A 19,402-nucleotide genomic window follows, 5' to 3' on the forward strand; every position below is an offset into this window, starting at 1 on the left:
TTTGTGCGCATGCTCAGCAATACCCTGCGTGTTTTACTTTCAGATGTTGCATTAGAAATGTGAATTTCTCCGTTTTTTCCCACCCTTTTAGCCAGCTATTTTGTCCACGATGAAAACGAGATTCACCACAGTGGACATCAGGGCAGTTATTGCCGAGATCAATGCCAAGTACGTGATATTACCACCAGCCGAGTGGCTATGCTAACCGTCGTCAATGTGTACTGGAAGTATCAGTCATTTATTGTGCCTCATTCTTCCACAGCTACATTGGCATGAGAGTAAACAACGTTTACGACATCGACAACAAGACCTATCTCGTCCGTCTGCAGAAGTAAGGACGGTTTGAAAGACATCAAACTTCTAAAAGTTTCTCTGGAATGATGTTTCATTCATGTAGCTCCAGTACAGTGTCAATACCGCGATATACAGATGATTTAATACCGATAAGAAAGTGTTTTCACTATGGGATTCATGTATGAGACATAGTATTATGGTAGTATTATAGTATTATGTGATAGCTGTCAAATACATGTAGTAAAAAAACGGAGTGGAGTAGAAGTAAAGTACCTCTAAATTGTACTTAAGTAAATAAATGACTACATATGGAGTTATGTTCCCTCACTTTAAGTCAGTGTGTATAACTAACTACGTGTCATATTTTTGTCTCAGGCCTGACAGCAAAGCTATTATCCTGATCGAGTCTGGGACTCGTATTCACTCCACAGACTTCGAATGGCCCAAGAACATGATGCCTTCGGGCTTTGCAATGAAGGTAAGAACATCTTACTTACTGAATAATACTGACTCACTTTGTTTTTTTGTCATAGAAATAATAATTTCTCAGATTTCACTGAGATATAAAACATTTAAACCATTGCTTCCATGAAGTCCAAGTCTTTCAATATCAGTACAAACGTTATTAGTTGTGATCAAACTTTTTCCTTCAGTGTCGGAAACACCTGAAGTCACGGCGGTTGACCCAGGTTAAGCAGCTTGGGATCGACAGGATTGTTGACATCCAGTTTGGCTCAGATGAGGCTGCCTACCACTTGATTATTGAACTGTACGACAGGGTGAGAAGAAATTGTGAGACGTGTACCTCGAACTTCTGTTTTTTTTTTCAACCCTGATCCCGATCCATGACATTTCTACATGTGTTTGTGTGCATTTGTTGGTCTGTCCATATCCATCTTCAGGGTAACGTCATTCTCGCAGACCACGAATACACCATTCTGAACCTGTTGCGGTTCCGTACAGCAGAGGTAGAAGATGTTAAGATTGCTGTCAGAGAGCGGTACCCTGTGGAGAGCGCCCGACCCCCTGAACCTCTCATCAGTTTAGAGCGGTAACCACATCTTTAAGTACTTGTTGAGTTCATGGATCAGATGGACATCCATGAGAATTCAATAAACCTACGTTATGCCTGAACAAATTCTCATTACTTTTTCATGTAGACTCACTGAAATCATCAGCACGGCAACGCATGGAGAGCAAATAAAAAGGGTTCTGAACCCTCACCTCCGTAAGTAGGCAGGCAACAGGTCTGAATTGTTAAACTGAAACAGACACACTCGAGGTTTAATGGCTTAAAAGGATTTAATCGTGTAAGTGAACAGACTGAGTCGTGTTTTGTGTCCTTTCTCCAGCTTATGGAGCCACTCTGATTGAACACAGTCTGATAGAGGCGGGACTTCCCAGCTCTGTCAAAGTTGACAGCCAAGTTGATGCTGCCCAAGGTACAGTAGAGAAATCAAGTTTACTGGCTTATGGTTTATTGCAATAACAGCCCAGTGCATGTAATGGTTCGAGTTTAAGATTTGATATTTATGAATGTTTTTCTGTAAATACAGTATTTGATCTGACTGCTGTTTTCAGTTGCACCTAAAATCCTGGAAGCCCTGCAGATCGCAGAAACCTATCTGGAGAAAACGGAGAACTTCAGTGGAAAAGTAAGGGATCTATCATAAGCAGTCTTTATGTTGATGGGAACGTTCTTTGGGTTCTTGTAACAGGTAAGTTGTATTCACAAACACTGCTCTGTTTGATTCAAGGGTTACATCGTTCAAAAGAGTGAGAAGAAACCAAGTTTGACTCCCGGCAAACCCAGCGAAGAACTTCTCACGTACGTCTAAATTGTTACTATACATACATTTTTCTGCTGAAAAAAGTTGTTTATTAACTTGTGTCAATGATGTCTACGTACAGATATGATGAATTCCACCCATTCCTTTTTGCCCAGCACGCAAAGAGCCCCTATTTGGAGTTTGATACTTTTGACAAGGTAAATATTGCTTATGTTGTTTTATGTCTCTTCATTTCTCCTTTACACTGTGAATTCACACCTTTTGGCAAGAATGTGATGTAAATCCAAACGCGATCCTCTCAATCAGGCAGTGGATGAGTTCTTTTCTAAGATGGAGAGCCAGAGGATCGACATGAAGGCGTTGCAGCAGGAGAAACAGGCTATGAAGAAGTTGGAAAATGTGAAGAGGGATCATGAGCAGAGACTGGTAGCCTTGCACCAAGCACAGGTCAGCATTACTACCAACGTTAAGGTTAATCTGCTGTGAATGCTGCACAGAATGCCTCCTGTTTTCCCATATGTATATTTGTGAAATATTAAAATAAATGGAAGCTCTCAAATTGCTGAAATGCTTTAAATATTTCCTGGTGTGTTGCAGGAGGCTGACAGAATAAAGGGTGAACTGGTGGAGATGAACCTGCCGGTGGTGGAGAGGGCGCTGCAGGTGGTGCGCAGTGCTCTGGCGAATCAGGTGGATTGGACCGAGATCGGCATTATCGTCAAAGAGGCGCAGGCTGCTGGAGACCCGGTGGCCTGCGCCATCAAGGAGCTGAAGCTGCAGACCAACCATATCACCATGCTTTTAAAGTGAGACCATCTCACGCAGTAACTAAAGTCCCACTGGCCGGCCTGCCCTTTGTGACACTTGCCTTATATGCGTCTGTTTCGCTCTAGGAACCCATATATTTCTGAAGAAGACCAGGAAGAGGAGGAGAAAAAAGATGTAGTGGAGGAAAAAGGAAAGAAAAAGAAAAATAAAGACAAAGGACAGAACAAGTTGCAAGGGAACAAGCCCACTTTGGTGGATGTGGATCTCGGCCTGTCGGCTTATGCCAATGCCAAAAAGTAGGTTTGCATGTAATCATTTAGGCATTGAATTGAGCATCGTGTGGTGTTGTTTTGACCTCTGATTGACCTTGTCACTGTGCTTTTGCAGGTACTATGACTTCAAACGCAGTGCTGAAAAAAAGGAGCATAAAACCATGGAAGCAGCAGGTAAGGTAAGAAAGCAGTTTTCTTCACTCAGGTTCAATTAGCGCTCAAAGTTACGGTGACAAATAACTGTATGATGAGCAAGAAACATCTTTGGCATCAATCTAAGTGTTTGTGTTTCTAAGGATCATTGCTTAGAAACACATTTGTCTACTGTTTAATGTTCTTCTACTTGAATGTCCTTCCAGGCTATGAAATCTGCAGAGAAAAAAACACAGAAAACACTCAAAGAGGTCCAGACTGTAACCACCATTCAGAAAGCCAGGAAAGTCTACTGGTGAGAAACACATCAGCACATGTACCCAGCGCAACGAGATATGGAGACAATCCACTATCACAATATTGATAACTAAATACTGTGAAAGCAATATTGCAACGGTATTGTTGGGTTGACCATTAATGCTTTCACAAAATATTAATGCAATGACAGTTTTGATAAATAATGATAAGTAATCTGAATAGAACAGTCTGGTAAGTTCAGAGACCTTTCTGTGATGCAGCCTTTAAATCCAGGAAAACACATCCCTTATGCCTTATTACAATATCCAAAGTTTAAAATGATATCTAGCCTAATCTAATACATAATCAGACTTTGATGCAGAATCTTTATTAGTTTCATTGTTTCAACCATTTTCTCCGCTTTTGGCAGGTTTGAGAAGTTCTTGTGGTTCATCAGCTCGGAAAATTATCTCGTCATCGCTGGAAGGGATCAGCAGCAGAACGAGATGATTGTCAAACGCTACCTCCGGGCTGGTAATGCATTCACTTATACACACACACTCTCTTACCTTAAAAAGTAGCAACCTTCATGTATAATTACTTTTACAGGGGATATCTATGTTCACGCCGACCTCCACGGAGCAACTAGCTGCGTCATCAAAAACCCCTCAGGTAAACCGCCGCATTTCCGGCTGCTATTTGACCTCCTTTTTTTCCAATTTGTGATGTCTCTTTTTTCGCACTCATCCGCCTGCGTCTCTGCCCGTCTGTCTTCCCGCTGCAGGCGACCCCATCCCTCCTCGTACCCTGACAGAAGCTGGCACCATGTCTGTGTGCTACAGCGCTGCTTGGGATGCCAAGATCATCACCAGCGCTTGGTGGGTTCATCATCAACAGGTATGTCATCCATATCCCGCAAACAAAATTCACCAGCGTGTCATGCAACTTTTAAAGTAGCCACTGGAGTTTTCTCGTGCATCACAAATCATGGCATTGATATAGCATATATTGATTAGTGTCTGTATATCTATTACTTGTGTTCAGGTGTCTAAGACGGCTCCCACTGGAGAGTACCTGACCACTGGAAGTTTCATGATCAGAGGTAGGACAGACTAACGTGTGTGTGTGTGTGTGTGGCTAATGATGATATCTAACAGAGGACCTAACATTTGACGTTTTTCTCTCCAGGAAAGAAAAACTTTCTGCCACCTTCTTACTTGATTATGGGCTTCGGATTTCTCTTCAAGGTAAATGGCATAATAGGCTGTAAGTACACGTGCAATCATTGTCTTCATGTAATGACGTTTTCACGCTGGCGTCGGTGCAGGTCGATGAGCAGAGTGTGTTTCGGCACCGAGGGGAGAGAAAGGTGAAGACCGTGGAGGAGGACATGGAGGATGTCGCGTCCGGAGCTGCCGAGCTGCTGGTGGAGGGAGAGGAGCTGCTAGGTAAGCAGACACCAAATGATTGACTGCGTGTGCGACAACCGCGGTCGGGTTTTGTAGCTGATTCCGTTGCCTTTGCAGGTGATGACAGCAGTAACGAGGATCAGGGCGAGGAAGGAGTTGGGGAGATGGAAAAGAAGGCTAAGAAGGCGGTTGAAGGGGATGATGGCGTGAGTGGAGCCCTGGACGCTGTTCCCGAGGAGGACGACGACATGGAAGCAGAGGAAGAGAAGGGTGAAGAGGAAGACAGCGGGGAGGAAAAGGAGATCAAGGACGAAGAGAGCGATGAGTTCAGCTTTCCGGATACGACCATCTCCCTGTCACATTTGCAGCCCAGCAGGTAATTATTACACATTGTGAGAATGGAAAGGCCTTGCATGGCTTTCTACATATCCATTCTATCAATCATTGCACACAACAATGAATGTTACTTAATGAACGTGTCTCTCCTTGTTTCTAGGAGTACTCTGAACCCCGGTTTCAAAAAGGAAGCGAGCACTCAGGTAAATTAGTCGCTATCTTATTCCAAATGTTTAGATCCTCTAAGTATCATAAAGGAATAACACTTCATTTATTTCTCTTCAGGCTGAGGTAGACTTACAGGGGAGGAAACACATGACGGCCAAGCAGAGGAGGTGAATGAATGGAATAAAATACAACAACTTACAGTTAATGTGTTCTATTTCCTGTTAAGCTCATACAAACTTAAGAGGTGTTCAGCAACAGGTGGTGTTGGTTTAACAAAAAAACGTAACCAGCAATATTTATTTTATGTAAACCTTCTGAACATTTTTTTTCTGCCATTAGAGAAGAAAAGAAGAAGAAGCAGAAACCGGAAGGTTGCGACGCTGAGGAGAAGACTGAGACTTTGTCCGTTGCATCAGCAGTGGAGCCGGGATCCAAAGGTGGAGGATGTCCTTCCCTGCCGCAACCGAAAAGAGGCCAAAGGGTAAGAGAGGAGTCTGATAAGATAAGATGTTTGGTTCTTAGGATCAAATGTTAAACAAAAAGTAATACAACTTACAAGCGTAAGTTTGCAAATCTTTCCAAAGGAGATGCGATTTACAATAGAGGAGAAAAGTACATTTGAAGAATAAAACCCTAGAACAAACCATAGTCAATGTAGGAAAAGTCAATAGAGGAGCGCTTCCTGGACTCAAAAGTATTGATTGCTTTGAGGTGCTCTTTGGATAGGACTCCAACGCGTTTTCGGCTACATGCCTTCATCTGGGAGTCAAGCCTTGCTTAATAATATGACTATAAATGTAGATTGGATTGCTAGATGGGAGCATTTTTCTTTATTTTTGTATCCATTATTCAGAAATAAATAATGATTTAAGACATGACCGAAATAACATCTTTGATAAAGTCAAACAACACCTTCCCTTATCGAACCTCAACTGATCCGATACTTCAATCTGTGTTGTTGTCGTGTGAATTTCATCCACGTTGTCCCTGCAGAACAAGTTGAAGAAGATCAAGGAGAAGTACAAAGATCAGGATGAAGAGGACAGGGAGCTGATGATGCAGCTGCTCGGGGTGAGGTCTCAGGTCAACACATGTGTGTCCTTGAGGCCGACACAATAAGTAACAGTGGAACCGCTTTTCTTCCCGTAGTCAGCTGGTTCCACGAAGGAAGAGAAGGATAAGGGGAAGAAGGGAAAGAAGGGGAAGGGGAAAGACGAACCCATCAGGAAACCAGCCCCTCAGAAACAACCCCCGAAACCTCGTGTTGTGGAGGCTGCAGCGAAAAAACCCGAGCAGACAGGGGCAGGGGAGGATGGTGAGGAGAGACAAACTGGGGAGGAGGGAGGTCCTGCTGAACAGGAGGACAAGGTACGTGACAATTTGTTTTGTGATAAACTATGTTTTCAACAATCTTTGTATTTTATACGTTGAATCATCCCTTATGAATGGTGTCCTCGCTTTCAGGAAGATGAAGTGGACCAGGACAACCCCGGAGCAGAGGTGCGTTCTTGTAAACCTTACACTATTGATAACAAGTTCTAATGCTAACTAGAAATAAATCAGCATTCCCTCTTTGATATACATATATTTCTTTAATCATTTTGAACTCTTTCGGGATTAAGATGGGATGTTAATTCTGCATAATTCATTTTAAAGGGACAGTGAATGAAAACACAGTTATACATTTAATATTCAGTGCAACACACTGGCCCTTTGATGGCCCCACCTGTAATTTTACTGCTTAATTAGAGTTTTCCTTTGTGCTGCCTCAGGAAGCAGAGAGTCTGCTCACCTCTCTGTCGGGCCAGCCTCATCCTGAAGATGTGCTGATGTTTGCTGTGCCAGTCTGTGCTCCATACACCGCCCTTTCCAACTATAAGTAAGCACAATTAACCTTTTAGCGTGTCAGAGACAAAGGGAAGCTTACAGGTGCTAAATGAGTTATTTGTTTGCCACAGACACAAGGTGAAACTGACACCAGGTGCTCAGAAGAAAGGAAAAGGTAAGAGAAGTCGACAAGTAGCATTTTTTTTTTACATTCAGAAAACCTATGCTGAAAATTTTTTTTTTAACAGTGAAAATGATTGCTTTTAAAATGGATTCTTTGTTTGTTTGTACCAGCTGCACGCACTGCGGTTTTAAGCTTCACGAAAGCCAGAGATGTGTCAACCAGAGAGAAAGACCTGTTCCGCAGTGTTAAGGTAAAGAAGTAATCTGTATTTTTTTATATTAATTAATTTTATCAATACTATGACATTGTGAATGTTTTTATGGCATATATACGAGGACTTTTTTGTGACATTTTTAATAACTTTATAATCTGGCATTCTATATTCTGACATATTTATTATGACTATTTTGATTTTTACAACATTTCATACATTTTGACTTTTTCGTGAAATTTCAACATGCTATAGTATGACTTTTTTTGAAGAAAAAAAATGACTATGGCTTTTTATGACTGTTTTGGACTTATTACACTCAGACTCGAACAGGCATACGGTACCATGGGGTTTTATGACTATTTAAGCAGAGTTTGACAACATTTTATGAATTTTGTTGACTGACTTTTTCGAGAAATTTCGACATGCTATAGTATGTCTTTTTTTGAAGAAAAAAAATGACTATGGCTTTTTATGACTGTTTTGGACTTATTACACTCAGACTTGAACAGCCATACGATACCATGAAATTTCATGACTGTTTAAGCTGATTTTGACAACATTTTATGAATATTTTTGACTGACTTTTTCCGTGGAATTTCAACATACTATAGTATGACTTTTTTTGAAAAAAAAAAAAAATACTATGGGTTTTTATGACTGTTTTGGACTTATCACACTCAGACTTGAACAGGTATTATGATACCATGGGTTTTTATGAATTTGACATTTTATGAATTTTGTTGACTGGGTTATATTAAACAGTCTAAAGGAGTAATTGACAATGCATTTCTAATCAATCAATAGTTGCAGTCTTCCTCACGGGGTAGTTTGTTTTCCTTGATGTACTTTTCAAACTGTATCCCCTCTAATATCACCACGTTTTGCAGGATACTGATCTATCCAGGAACATGCCAGGCAAAGTCAAAGTCTCTGCTCCAAACCTGCTGGCTGCCAAGAAGAAATGAGAGATGAGTGAAAACAGAGCCGTGGGACCCTGCCGACTTCATCTACATTTCAAGATCTGATACAGTTCACAGTGTAACATGTAAATTAACAAAGCTCAACAGAAATCAACTTATGGTATGTGTTTATTTTTTGAGTACGAAGTAACAGAATGCAATATACTCTACAATTAAAAAAAAAAAAAAAAAGACCACCAAGGGAATATTGTGCAAACCAGGCAAATAAAAAAGCCCTGACATTAGGCATTTCAGTGCAACGTGGCTCAACGTCCAATACACTCGCTGTTTTCAAGTTATCGATTAAATAAAATTAAAATGCTACAGGATCCAGAAAGCCTCTTTCAGAAAAAAGAACTCACACATTTCCCCACAAAAGATAGTCTTGTATAATAAAGCACCAACTTTAGGACAAATTATGTTATGAGATTTAGCAAACATCTGCATTAAAGATGAGCAACCATTGAAGCAACAGGCTCCTTCCCTGCACGGCACCTGTCAGCCTTGTGTTTGCTAGTGATAAGATATAAGTCACATTTTAAATTTCACTGAAACCCACAATTTCAACAAGAGCTTATCGGATGTTTTTGTTTAAGGATTTTCCCACATTAGCTTCAATAACAATGCATTTTCTCACATGGTTTCAAAAAATATTTTTTGATTAAAACAACAAACTCTCCCTTAAACACAAAAGCACGGTCATAGCTTCACTGTAATTGCAGTTACTACATGCTGCCAAAATGTTTTTGTTTATAATCAAGTTTTCTTATCCAGTACAGAAGTAGCAATTTACCATGGAAATAACAAAACAAGCCATTCATTTTAAGCTTTTCAAAAGGAGCAATGAGAAAATTAGCGGTCGCAAAGAAACCTGAACAAAAACTAACCCAAAAGTAGTGCAAGACTTCTGCTCCCTTAAATGTTGTGCATCACCTGCACTGCCACTCCACTAAAAGTTCAACTGGCTTTGCAAGAGTTCAACACTTATGAGATAATAAACAGAAAAAGGTAATAAAGAGCTTTGAGGACATGTATGTGAACCTTAGCATGCCAGTCGGGACTCATTTCCAAAAGTTCCACACTATTGCTTCAATATGTTTTAATGTGTCCACACACCTTAAAACTTAAGCTCCAATAGGACGACCTGCTTTGAGAGTAAGATTCATACATACATAATCCTCTGGACTAGATTGGCAGCTTCCTTTAAGCCTAGGAGCCCAGTGTGTTGACGCGTGCCATTCTCTGTTTGAGGCTGTGCAGGAGGTGTTTCGGCAAGCAGTCCCAATAACGAGACAAACACTCCTTGTGCTGCAGAACGGCCTCCATACAGAACCTGGAGAGCGGGGAGAGGAATATTTGAGCCCAAAATAAAAAAATAAAAAAAAACCATCTCACACATAGGTGTAAAGTAAGTTCACACTCACCGAACTAGTGATTTGGGTTGAACGTTGAAAACCAATAACTCGTTGCTGTGAGCCTGCAGTGTAGAAAAAAAAAAAGTTTTATTAATTTCAGTTGAAAACGTTTCATGTGCGTTTAAAAAAAAAAAAAAAAAAAAACAGTATGTGCTTACAGCTCTGTGATGAGACAACAGGTTGTTGGCACAGCCTCCAAAGACAAACACCTCTCCATCAGGACCGGAGCATGCCGTGTGCCACAGCCTTGAATACACACAGCACAATGTCAAGAACTGTCTCCTTACAGTATGTTAGCTTACACACACTTAAATGAGTGGTTCCAAATGTACTAAACACTGATGTTTGTAGATGAAGATGAGAGGATTACCTTGGGCTCTCTGTGTGACTGTGTTTGAAAGGCTTCCATTCATTTTTGCTCACATAGTACAGCCAAGCATCACCTGAAAAAAAAAACACAACTGTGTGAGACCAGCGATCACTTCCATGCGATGTTCACTCTACTCTATCACAAGTGTCAGGCTCACTCAGTGCCTCTCTGTCTGTGGTGAAGCCTCCAAATAAGAAGATGTGGTCTGGTGACACAGGAGTGAAGGAGTGCCAAGACCGGCCCACAGGACCCTGCTGGGGAACGCTCCTACAACAGCGACAGAGGGGACATATTCCAGCAAAAAAGAACAATTAAGAGGATGCTTAAGGGGAAGCATGCTCCAATGGAAAAAGTGGAAGATGTATAATTTTTGAGGCACATTAAATTTGCAAAAGATAACCAGATATTAAGAGGTTTTTTTTTTTAACTATTATTATCTTCCCAGATTATTCTGTGGAATTAAATTAAAAGAGCACCACTTACATTTCATGCCACTGCCATGTGTCCAGATCAATGTAATACAGGTCATTTAGTCTGTAGTCCTGTGGACCAAAGAAGATGGAAGTTGGAATTAATCATTACTCATTTTATAGTGAATCATACGACAATAATGAACCACTAATTCTCAAGACACCCGCGTCTTGAATTCTTAACTTGTTATTTCATTACCTTGTATCGTCCCCCAAACACATAGCCTCTGTTACCAACTGTGGCACAAGCATGAGCTGCTCTGGGTGATGGGGTGGTTCCCTACATCAGGACATACCAACAGAGAAAACATTTTTTTCAGCGTTTATTCTCATATTCCTCAAGAGTAAAAACAAAAACCAAACAGTGATTATGACACGGACAATGATAAGGCCTTTCTTTGCTAGTGTCTGTGCATGTGTTTACCGTGGTGTTGGGCTGGCTCCACGTGGATGTCTCCAGGTCCAGGACGTGGATGTGGTTGTTCCAGCCTCGTCCAGGGCTGTCCCACTGCAGCAGCAAAAAAAAAAAAAAAAGAAACACAGTGTCTTTACAGGAAACAGACACTCCACCCTTTTTGTTAACTTGCCTTTAAACCAATAACATTCAGATATAAACACTGATAAAAAAAGATGCCAGTAAAGAGGATTTTTGTTTACAAACCCCAAATGAAGAGGCGTCATCATACTCAAAAGTTCCTTGATGTGTTCCTTGTGCCGCGTAGCCGTAGCCCCCAAAGAATATAATTCTGTGGAAACAATATCAGGCAAAACTCAGTTAAACTATCTCCCCCAAGACGACAATCTGCGACCACCATTCTACATTGATTATTTTGTATTAAAAAGGACCATACCAATCTAATTGTTTAGCCCGAGGTCTAACTTTCAGCCAATCATTGACCTCCTTTATACTTTGCTACCGCCCTCTGAGCTGTTTTAATCACAACAGAGCTAAGAGCTGTTGAGTCTAATGCTATAACACCTGGAAAAATAGTTTCTTAAAAGAATAAATATGGACAAAACGTAAACAATCAAACTATCTCACAATATCTAAAAAGGAAAAGCAATTTTGGTAAAGGTTTATGTAAACTTGCTGACCGATGTCGTCAATGGACAATTACATTTAGTAACACTGGTACGGTCCTTTAACAACTCATAATAGAGTTAATGGCTGAAACTTGATGGACACCATAACATGTTCTGAAGTGAACATGAATGTTTACTCTAAGGGCTAGTCATCCCTCACCTGTTCTTCTGCACCCAGCACCCCAGCTTATCCTTGCAGGACGGAGGAAGTCCTTTTAGATCCTTCATTTCCTCCCAAACAAGGCTGGGAGCTCTAAGGGACAGGCGGTAGATCTGCAAAACACAGCAGGAAATACAGGAGTTATAACCACAAACAGCAGTATGACCTGCTTCAAGGCCTTATGATCAAACATGAGACAATCATTTGGAAAAAAAAAAACAGAAGGTGTACTGTACCCTATTAGTGTTTCCCCTGGCGTGATGGCCTCCGAATAAATAGAGGACTCCATCAACACACACCCCACAGCTGCCCGACATGGATGCGTGGAGGCTTCCTCCGGCTACATGCTTCGTCCTGTGAACAGTCAGGCTTTTATTTATCTACTTTGCATACAAAGGACACATTTAGTGCTTCTGACATCATCATGGATATGCAACTTAAATGAAAACGGCTATTACCATACTCCTGACTCCATGTTGTACATCCAGATCTCATTCCTCGGCAGATACAGGTCAAAGAATCCGATGTTCTGGGCATTCTTGTATAGAGGTAGAATGTAGTTTAATAAAAGTGCAATCAGAAATAAACAGGAAATGACATCTCTTTGGACTTTAATATAATAAACATCTTACCTTATATCCACCCCAAACATACATGACGTTTCTGTCAATAACTGCTATATGACCACTGCGTTCAGGTGGGGTATCCGACTCAAACGTTTCAGATGCTTCAGTTTCTAAGAGGTGTGGATCCTCCACCTCCTCCTCATCATCTTCCTCGTCCATATCGTCATTTACCATCCAAGCCAACAGTCTCTCATCTTCATCTCCGTCTGAGTCATTGCCGTCCTCTGCGGCTGGCAGGTTCCCAACGTCTTCCTCCATCTCTGCCATGTCACTCTCTCCTGCCTCCCGCCAGGTCAAGGAGCAAGAAAGAGAAAACAGCTAAATTAGTCGTTTAACGTATTAAATTAGCAAAGGTTTCCAATAATCTTATTGCTAAATGGGCAAACAGGAAAGAGCAGCAATCAAAACACAGAAGTTAGATGTCAAAAAATGACATGTCAGCTGGTTATACGAGAATAGACACAACATCGAGCAGTTCTGTTTAAATTCATAACAACGTTAGATCCACACCTTAAGCTTCGTGGTCCACTTTTAGTCACTTTGTTAGGGACAATTCGGCTAGCGTTTAATTAATTTGAGCCTGACAGAGCTAATATGGTTAGCTAGCAGAGCGATTACCGTTGACCTACTTGGCTAACGTAACCATTTAGGTTACTAAATCAATCGTAGCCGTTAGCTTAGCCTTTGTCTTCGAGAAAACACCGACCGCGCAAATTAAGTGATATATTTGTTTCTTGGGACTATTTGGCTGGTCACCAAGAGAGCGAACACGTAAACAGCTGTTCTTCGGTCAACACCATTAGCTGCAGAACGTTTGTAAACAAAAACACACGAACGGTTTCGGTGTATGAAATGCTCTACGTCATTTTGGTCACGTTGGTGTCGAAGCTAGCATAATGTGTCATTGCAGTTCTGGGTTTAAAAACAAAAGGAAATACTCGCACTCGTCGCTACCTTCTCTTGTCAGATGTTTGTTTTTTTGCTGCAAATTTCAAAAGCTGTAGTCTACGCCATTTAGTTGAGGTCATCACAAGCATTCCGGGGGCACGACCGGAAGTTGTCGACTTCTTAAGGCCGCCATCTTGGTACGGTCAGATAGCACATCGGCTCAGCATAACGGCCTGTTATATATTCGTTTTTATTTTCTATACGGTGGTTTTTAACGCCCCCAAGTTGCCGGCTCTCTTATAATACAAGTGTACCACAGCCAAGCGATCCATAAAAATCCCCCCAAAAAATCCAACATTAGACGACGTTGATGATGAATGATTTTCAAAATAAAAGTATAAAATAAAAAAATAAAAATAAAAGTCCATAAAATCAATAGCTCATTGCTTACAATGCTCAGGACAAAGAATAAAATCTTTATTATTCATAACAGAACATACATATACATACAAAATAAAACACCATTGCAATTTGATTACCAATCCACATACAGTATCATACATGAGCATGATTTCCTTTAGAGTCCTTGAAGTTTGCTGTGAACACACAAGAACACAGCTGGTTAGTATGACGCTTTGAACCACAGTTATTTGTAGTGAATGACGTGGAGAGAAAAGTGAACTTCAAGAACACATCCCACCTGTCCTCAACAGTTCTGCTGGATGGGTAGTACACCTTAAATGTGAAGCCACTTCTTGGGAATGAGCCCTTTAGAAATACATTATTGACACATCTATCAGTGACAAGTGAGTCCATATTGAGACAGTTTGAGAGTCCTCACTTAGGTTTCTGTTTCTTACCGGGTTGACACAGAGGCAGTCTGCGTTTTTGATGCTGAATGGGTCGTATTTGTCTGCAAAGATGATCACATCGGGGACCGGGTAAACACGCAGAGAGTAGTCGTACGCCCAAAACACAGGACTGACATACAGAGGCAATGGAGTCAAGTGTCCCTGGGATAAGATGGTCTTAACAAACTGGGGAGAGGAGAAAGATTCCAAATAGTGTTTTGTCAGAAATGAGACCAAGGCTGAGTGGTTAAGCAATGAGTTGATTGATTAGACCTAACATAAATGTACAAAGGGCAAATGAAACCTCAACAAGAGAGCTACAAATACTGTATGTCTGTTGAAAGAGAATATTTTCTCTCAGTAACAAAGATTGTTCAGAGAAGCTGAAACTCACATGGTTTGGAATGTCAAGATTGTTGTTGGGCAACCGAACGCAGTTCCTGCACATCTTGTTGACGAGGTCTTCTCTGATGATGACGATCTCTTGGCTGCAGTACTGGATCCTAAAAGGAAAAACAAAGGTCGCCATTGTTTTTTTTAAGAACAGAAAAACTGCCAAAATGTCACGAGTCCAGTGACACATTTCTCAATGGCTCACCAAATCAACAGATCCCTGATCATTCTACATAACAAATACATTGTAATACTTTAAACATGTTTTTTTTTACCTGCATGGGTTAGTAGTGAATACGGAGAATGGCACCCTCTGTCTGAACTCCTCCGTGATGTGATCTGCCAGAGGCGGCCTGAGGGAAACACAATTATCCACATGTGTCCAAACCACTGAACAAAACTCACATCATGATTTTAAAAAAGCAGACTTCTCTGAATGTTTACCGAGGCAGGATGCTGCCCGGACCGGGATCTCCGGGGCCAGGAACGAACACGAAGCGACAACTGCAGGATAAGGGAGAACACATTTAAGCTCAAAATATTGACACTGGGATAGTTAAAGATGCCCTGTGGAGTTATTAATAAACTAACAAAACCAATGTTTACATTCATTGCAATCTCTAAACCCACCGGCTATCGGTCAATACTACTCATACTACATGAGGCAACCAGGATGCTTTAGATGCCTAAAATCTTGTCTTGCTGCCAATAGATTCTACACGTAAATGCAGAACCTCTTTATAGAGAATACATACAGCTCCATTACATGAGTAGGGTTTTAAAAAAATCCACAGGGAACCTTTAAGAATGGATCAGATCAGATTAGAGTAACAACTATGAGATCCTACCTGCTGTGAATGCCGGGGTATGCACATATAGTATCAGCAAGGACCTTCAATGACTCTAAAAGAGAAAGATTTGAAATCACTTTATTACACACACAAGGGTCTTAAAATCTGAGGTGCGTTATGAGCAAAGAGGACTTAAAAAAAGTCTGACCTTTGAGCGACTTGATCTGTGTTTTTCCATACGGAGCAGAGGAGAAGTTACCGCAGAAAATGAAACAGGTGGGAGGCATGGAAGCATAGCCTGCAGGCAGAAAACAAAGCGACGGTAAACACGACTGGTGTCTCATGAACATGTTCTGGACCTGTAACGTCTAGATTAATACAATACAAGACCTGAGAACATGACGTTGAGCTTGTCCATCACGTCAACGTTGTCCAGCCACACGTCAGAAACAATTACAAACATGGCATCTTCATTCTCCTCCTCCAGCTGCTTCAGCTTGGCTGATGCCTTCACCGAGGTGGTTGACGGACCACCGAAGAAGTTCAGGTCGCCATAGTATGCCCTGGCAATAAAGCAAGAAGCACCAGTGACTCACTGTTGTGTCCTTTATAAACTTAACACGTTCTACAGGAGTTATCTATCTTGTATAGAAATAAAGAAAAAGAAAAAGATAGATGGTATTTGCCTTTACTTCAATTACATTTTCACCACGTATCAACAAGGTAAAGCGACTTCACAGATGTGACACTAGATTCTGAACCTGGGAAAATCTAAAGACATCATCCAATATCTAATGTCAGGGTGCACATCACATATCACTACACTACACAGCTCACCGTTTTTAGCTTGCAATGAAAGTTTGTCTGAACACTTTTCTTCCAGTCCACTCACCTTGTCGCTGATGACGACTCTGTCGGTGGAAAGCCGAAGCCATTGACGTGGAAAACAGAATCCTCGTACCAACCTACAGGGCCAAGAATGTACAGAATAATACTTTATTGTATGCATATTTTTCATTTTCTTTAGTGCAGTTGTAGTATTAGTCATCTTACCCTCTGCCAGTACAAAGCAGGACTCTGTGTACAGGCCATTATGAAACTGGTGAGAACCTAGTTAAGGAATACATCCACCTTAAAAGCAACAAGATTGTGTATAATATAAAGTCGTTTTTGTTGACCAACAAACATATAAAAAGGATATTGCTTTGGACATGTCCAGCTGTACTGTTCCACTCTGGTCCTCCAGATAAAATTTACCCTTCAAGAAAAATGAACAAATATTGAGAAACATGAGACAGTCAATGGGCTCAGACTCAAAATGTATATAATAATGACCATTTAATTACTTATCTATTTTAATAATTAACACATGTTTTGTTTGTGGCAAGTATGTGAATGCAGTAGGTCTACATCAATCTTTGGCATGTCTCGTATAATGCAGCATAGTTTACTTAGTCAGCAATTATAAACAAGTACCACTATAGATGCAGTTTGTATGCCATATTTTGCCGATGCTTAATAGCGAGATCTATGTTCAACAGACATGTCTAGGTATACTTTAGTACATAATAACAATATCTGGCCTGGCTCATGGACTTAGATGGAAAAATGCATCGTCCTGAAAAACAGGAAAACTTTGCTCACTCACCTCTTTCATTTGTGTGATCATCCCTAATACAATCACCTCTCCCAGTTTAGCTGTGCTGCCAAGCAGTGCTTCAATTGTCTTGAGCTAGAAAACACAAAAAACTAATGACCAACAGAAAACAATAATCTGTTGTCTAGTCCAGTGTTTTTCCTAGTGTGTTTCATTTATTCAAATGTTTTAAATGTGTTACCTGAAATTTGTTTTGACCCTCTTCAACTGCAGCTCCTATTGCTGGTGGGGTAAAGAGCTGGTGCCGATGTATACGCTACAAAAAAAGAAAAATGTGTATGCATAAATACAACATGCATGCTACACATACTGGAGATAGCAGTAAACTCACTCACTGACCTGTTGTAAGATGGTATAGCGCTCCCTGAAGAGTTCAGCCTTGTCTTTGGCCAAACCACACAAACTGGGTGCTGAATGGCTCGTCATACTGATGCTGGGTGAAAAAGTAAAAAGTGAAAGATTTTATATATTTGCTTGTAATTCTAATTGAAACAGTTTTGGTATTTAATTTGACACAAACAAGAAAGAAACTGTCCCTTTACTCACGGCACAAATTTCTTCCGCTCCAGACTGTAAATGTATCTGGGCACATCAAAGGCTCCAATGATGTTGAAAACATTATCTCTAGAAGAGAGTTACACACTTTTAGCTAAAGCTAATTGAGCAAAATGTAGTCGGATATCTGATTGTAGCATTATGATTAATTACAGATAAAAAAAAAACACTCACATGGTTTCATCACAAGACTGAGTGCAATCCTGAACAGCAACCTCCACCACGGACAACTCTATCATAGTAGATGACACTGGGGAAAAAACAAACTAGTGGTCACAACCTGCAAGCAGGCTTCAGGTAAACAGAAACACATTCAGGGCAGAATGTACATTATTAAACACAGAGTAATCTATAGAGAAACTGTACATACAGGGTTGCTTTTCTACTGCATCCAGGACCTTTTCAATAATATCATCTAGTTCAGAGGTAGCAACGGTCTCCAGGACCTCCACAAGGTATCTGCTGGCTTCACTAGAGCAAAAAAGAAAAAAAAGAATGTTGTTATTGTTTCATCCGTTTGACTGAAATCTAGAAGAAACTTATTTTCCTCAAGAAATTATTTCCTGCTTTAGAAAGCTCACCAGCCTGAAATGGCTCAACTTTATAGACAGACAAACAATAGAAGATAACAAAAAATATGCTTGTTAAACAATATACAACTGCTAAATGTTTCACATCAACTGGTTGCAGGGATTGATCTCAACTGCTTTCATCAATACACTGACTGACAGGCGTATCCATATTTTTGAGTCCCAGCACCCCTAAAACATATGAAAATAACAGTCATGTTGTGTTTTAAAACGCAAGTCCATGTTTGACAAGTTTAACATGGTCAAAATACAGTAGACAGCACTTGTGGTTAATTTTAAACTTAATATTTTAACAATGGAAATACAACAGACCCAACCCATACAATTTAATTTGCAGTACTTTGTAAAACCAAGTGATGGCTTTTTTGCTCATCATTAAAGTAAGATTTCCAGTCACAGTGAGTTCCCCTACGCAAAAAGTCTGACGTTTTTCATTCACAAATGTGGGAATGACAGTCCAAAATTACGTTAAAATGTAGTTTTTTGTGGGAAAAAATATAATTTTTTGGGGATCATTGGGTGCTCAGCACCCCTAAAGCTCTGTTCCTAGAATCGCCCCTGCTGACTGACAACAGTTAAAGTGCTGACATTGTTATGGTTAGTTGAAGGTATATCACTGCAGGTATAACATTTCAGTTGACAGCATCGAATTGTCATTTCAAGTGACGATTTAATGCTTTTCAAGTTACATTTAGTGAATGCAGGTAAGTCTATCGCTGCCTGTTTTGTTAGCGCTCTTGCTGCACCGACGGCAGAAGTAACGTGACACCATCAGCAAATAATTATGACGGCCAACAATGATTAAAATACATACGGCCGGAGCATAAGTCCCCGCATCTTGAAGCCGGCGGAGACTTTTGTCTTTATTTTGCGAACGACGTCCATGGTTGTTTGTTTCTGACTTCGAGATGTGGCGCCAAATGTCAACTTCCGCATGTATTTCATCACTTCCGCTGAAGAATCACGCCCTCCTCTCCTATGCTCCTCTCTACCATGGTGTGT

The 19,402-nt window shown here is 40.7% G+C and overlaps 2 protein-coding genes across 2 annotated transcripts; one reads left to right on the plus strand and one right to left on the minus strand.

Moving 5' to 3' along the window:
* The first annotated feature begins 9 nt into the window (after nt 1-9).
* On the plus strand, nt 10-8,666 carry nemf (nuclear export mediator factor). The gene is made up of 32 exons (XM_084012702.1): nt 10-168; nt 263-331; nt 670-772; nt 948-1,073; nt 1,197-1,345; nt 1,455-1,522; nt 1,647-1,736; nt 1,876-1,949; nt 2,052-2,122; nt 2,206-2,281; nt 2,391-2,531; nt 2,682-2,890; nt 2,978-3,148; nt 3,240-3,303; nt 3,484-3,572; nt 3,945-4,048; nt 4,124-4,186; nt 4,299-4,411; nt 4,559-4,616; nt 4,703-4,761; nt 4,842-4,962; nt 5,041-5,299; nt 5,420-5,462; nt 5,545-5,594; nt 5,767-5,908; nt 6,421-6,498; nt 6,577-6,795; nt 6,892-6,927; nt 7,200-7,306; nt 7,386-7,429; nt 7,549-7,628; nt 8,480-8,666. The coding sequence occupies exons 1-32, from the start codon at nt 110-112 to the stop codon at nt 8,555-8,557; spliced, it is 3,213 nt and encodes a 1,070-aa protein (XP_083868828.1). The 5' UTR covers nt 10-109; the 3' UTR covers nt 8,558-8,666.
* LOC311015876 (DNA polymerase epsilon subunit 2-like) lies at nt 8,663-19,316 on the minus strand. Its single transcript, XM_084013315.1, has 32 exons — nt 19,215-19,316; nt 18,181-18,281; nt 17,985-18,060; nt 17,802-17,879; nt 17,595-17,688; nt 17,437-17,511; nt 17,247-17,330; nt 16,800-16,856; nt 16,652-16,700; nt 16,491-16,563; nt 15,989-16,161; nt 15,807-15,896; nt 15,656-15,710; nt 15,252-15,311; nt 15,083-15,160; nt 14,809-14,917; nt 14,424-14,600; nt 14,264-14,331; nt 13,630-13,664; nt 12,682-12,953; nt 12,508-12,587; nt 12,286-12,403; nt 12,050-12,162; nt 11,468-11,552; nt 11,231-11,314; nt 11,006-11,086; nt 10,820-10,878; nt 10,494-10,603; nt 10,337-10,409; nt 10,125-10,212; nt 9,976-10,028; nt 8,663-9,884 (listed from the first exon to the last, which is right to left on the minus strand). The coding sequence occupies exons 1-32, from the start codon at nt 19,283-19,285 to the stop codon at nt 9,761-9,763; spliced, it is 2,943 nt and encodes a 980-aa protein (XP_083869441.1). The 5' UTR covers nt 19,286-19,316; the 3' UTR covers nt 8,663-9,760.
* Nucleotides 19,317-19,402: the final 86 nt, after the last annotated feature.

This window comes from Eutrigla gurnardus (genome assembly GCF_963514095.1).
Source record: "Eutrigla gurnardus genome assembly, chromosome: 7".
Taxonomy (NCBI): domain Eukaryota; kingdom Metazoa; phylum Chordata; class Actinopteri; order Perciformes; family Triglidae; genus Eutrigla; species Eutrigla gurnardus.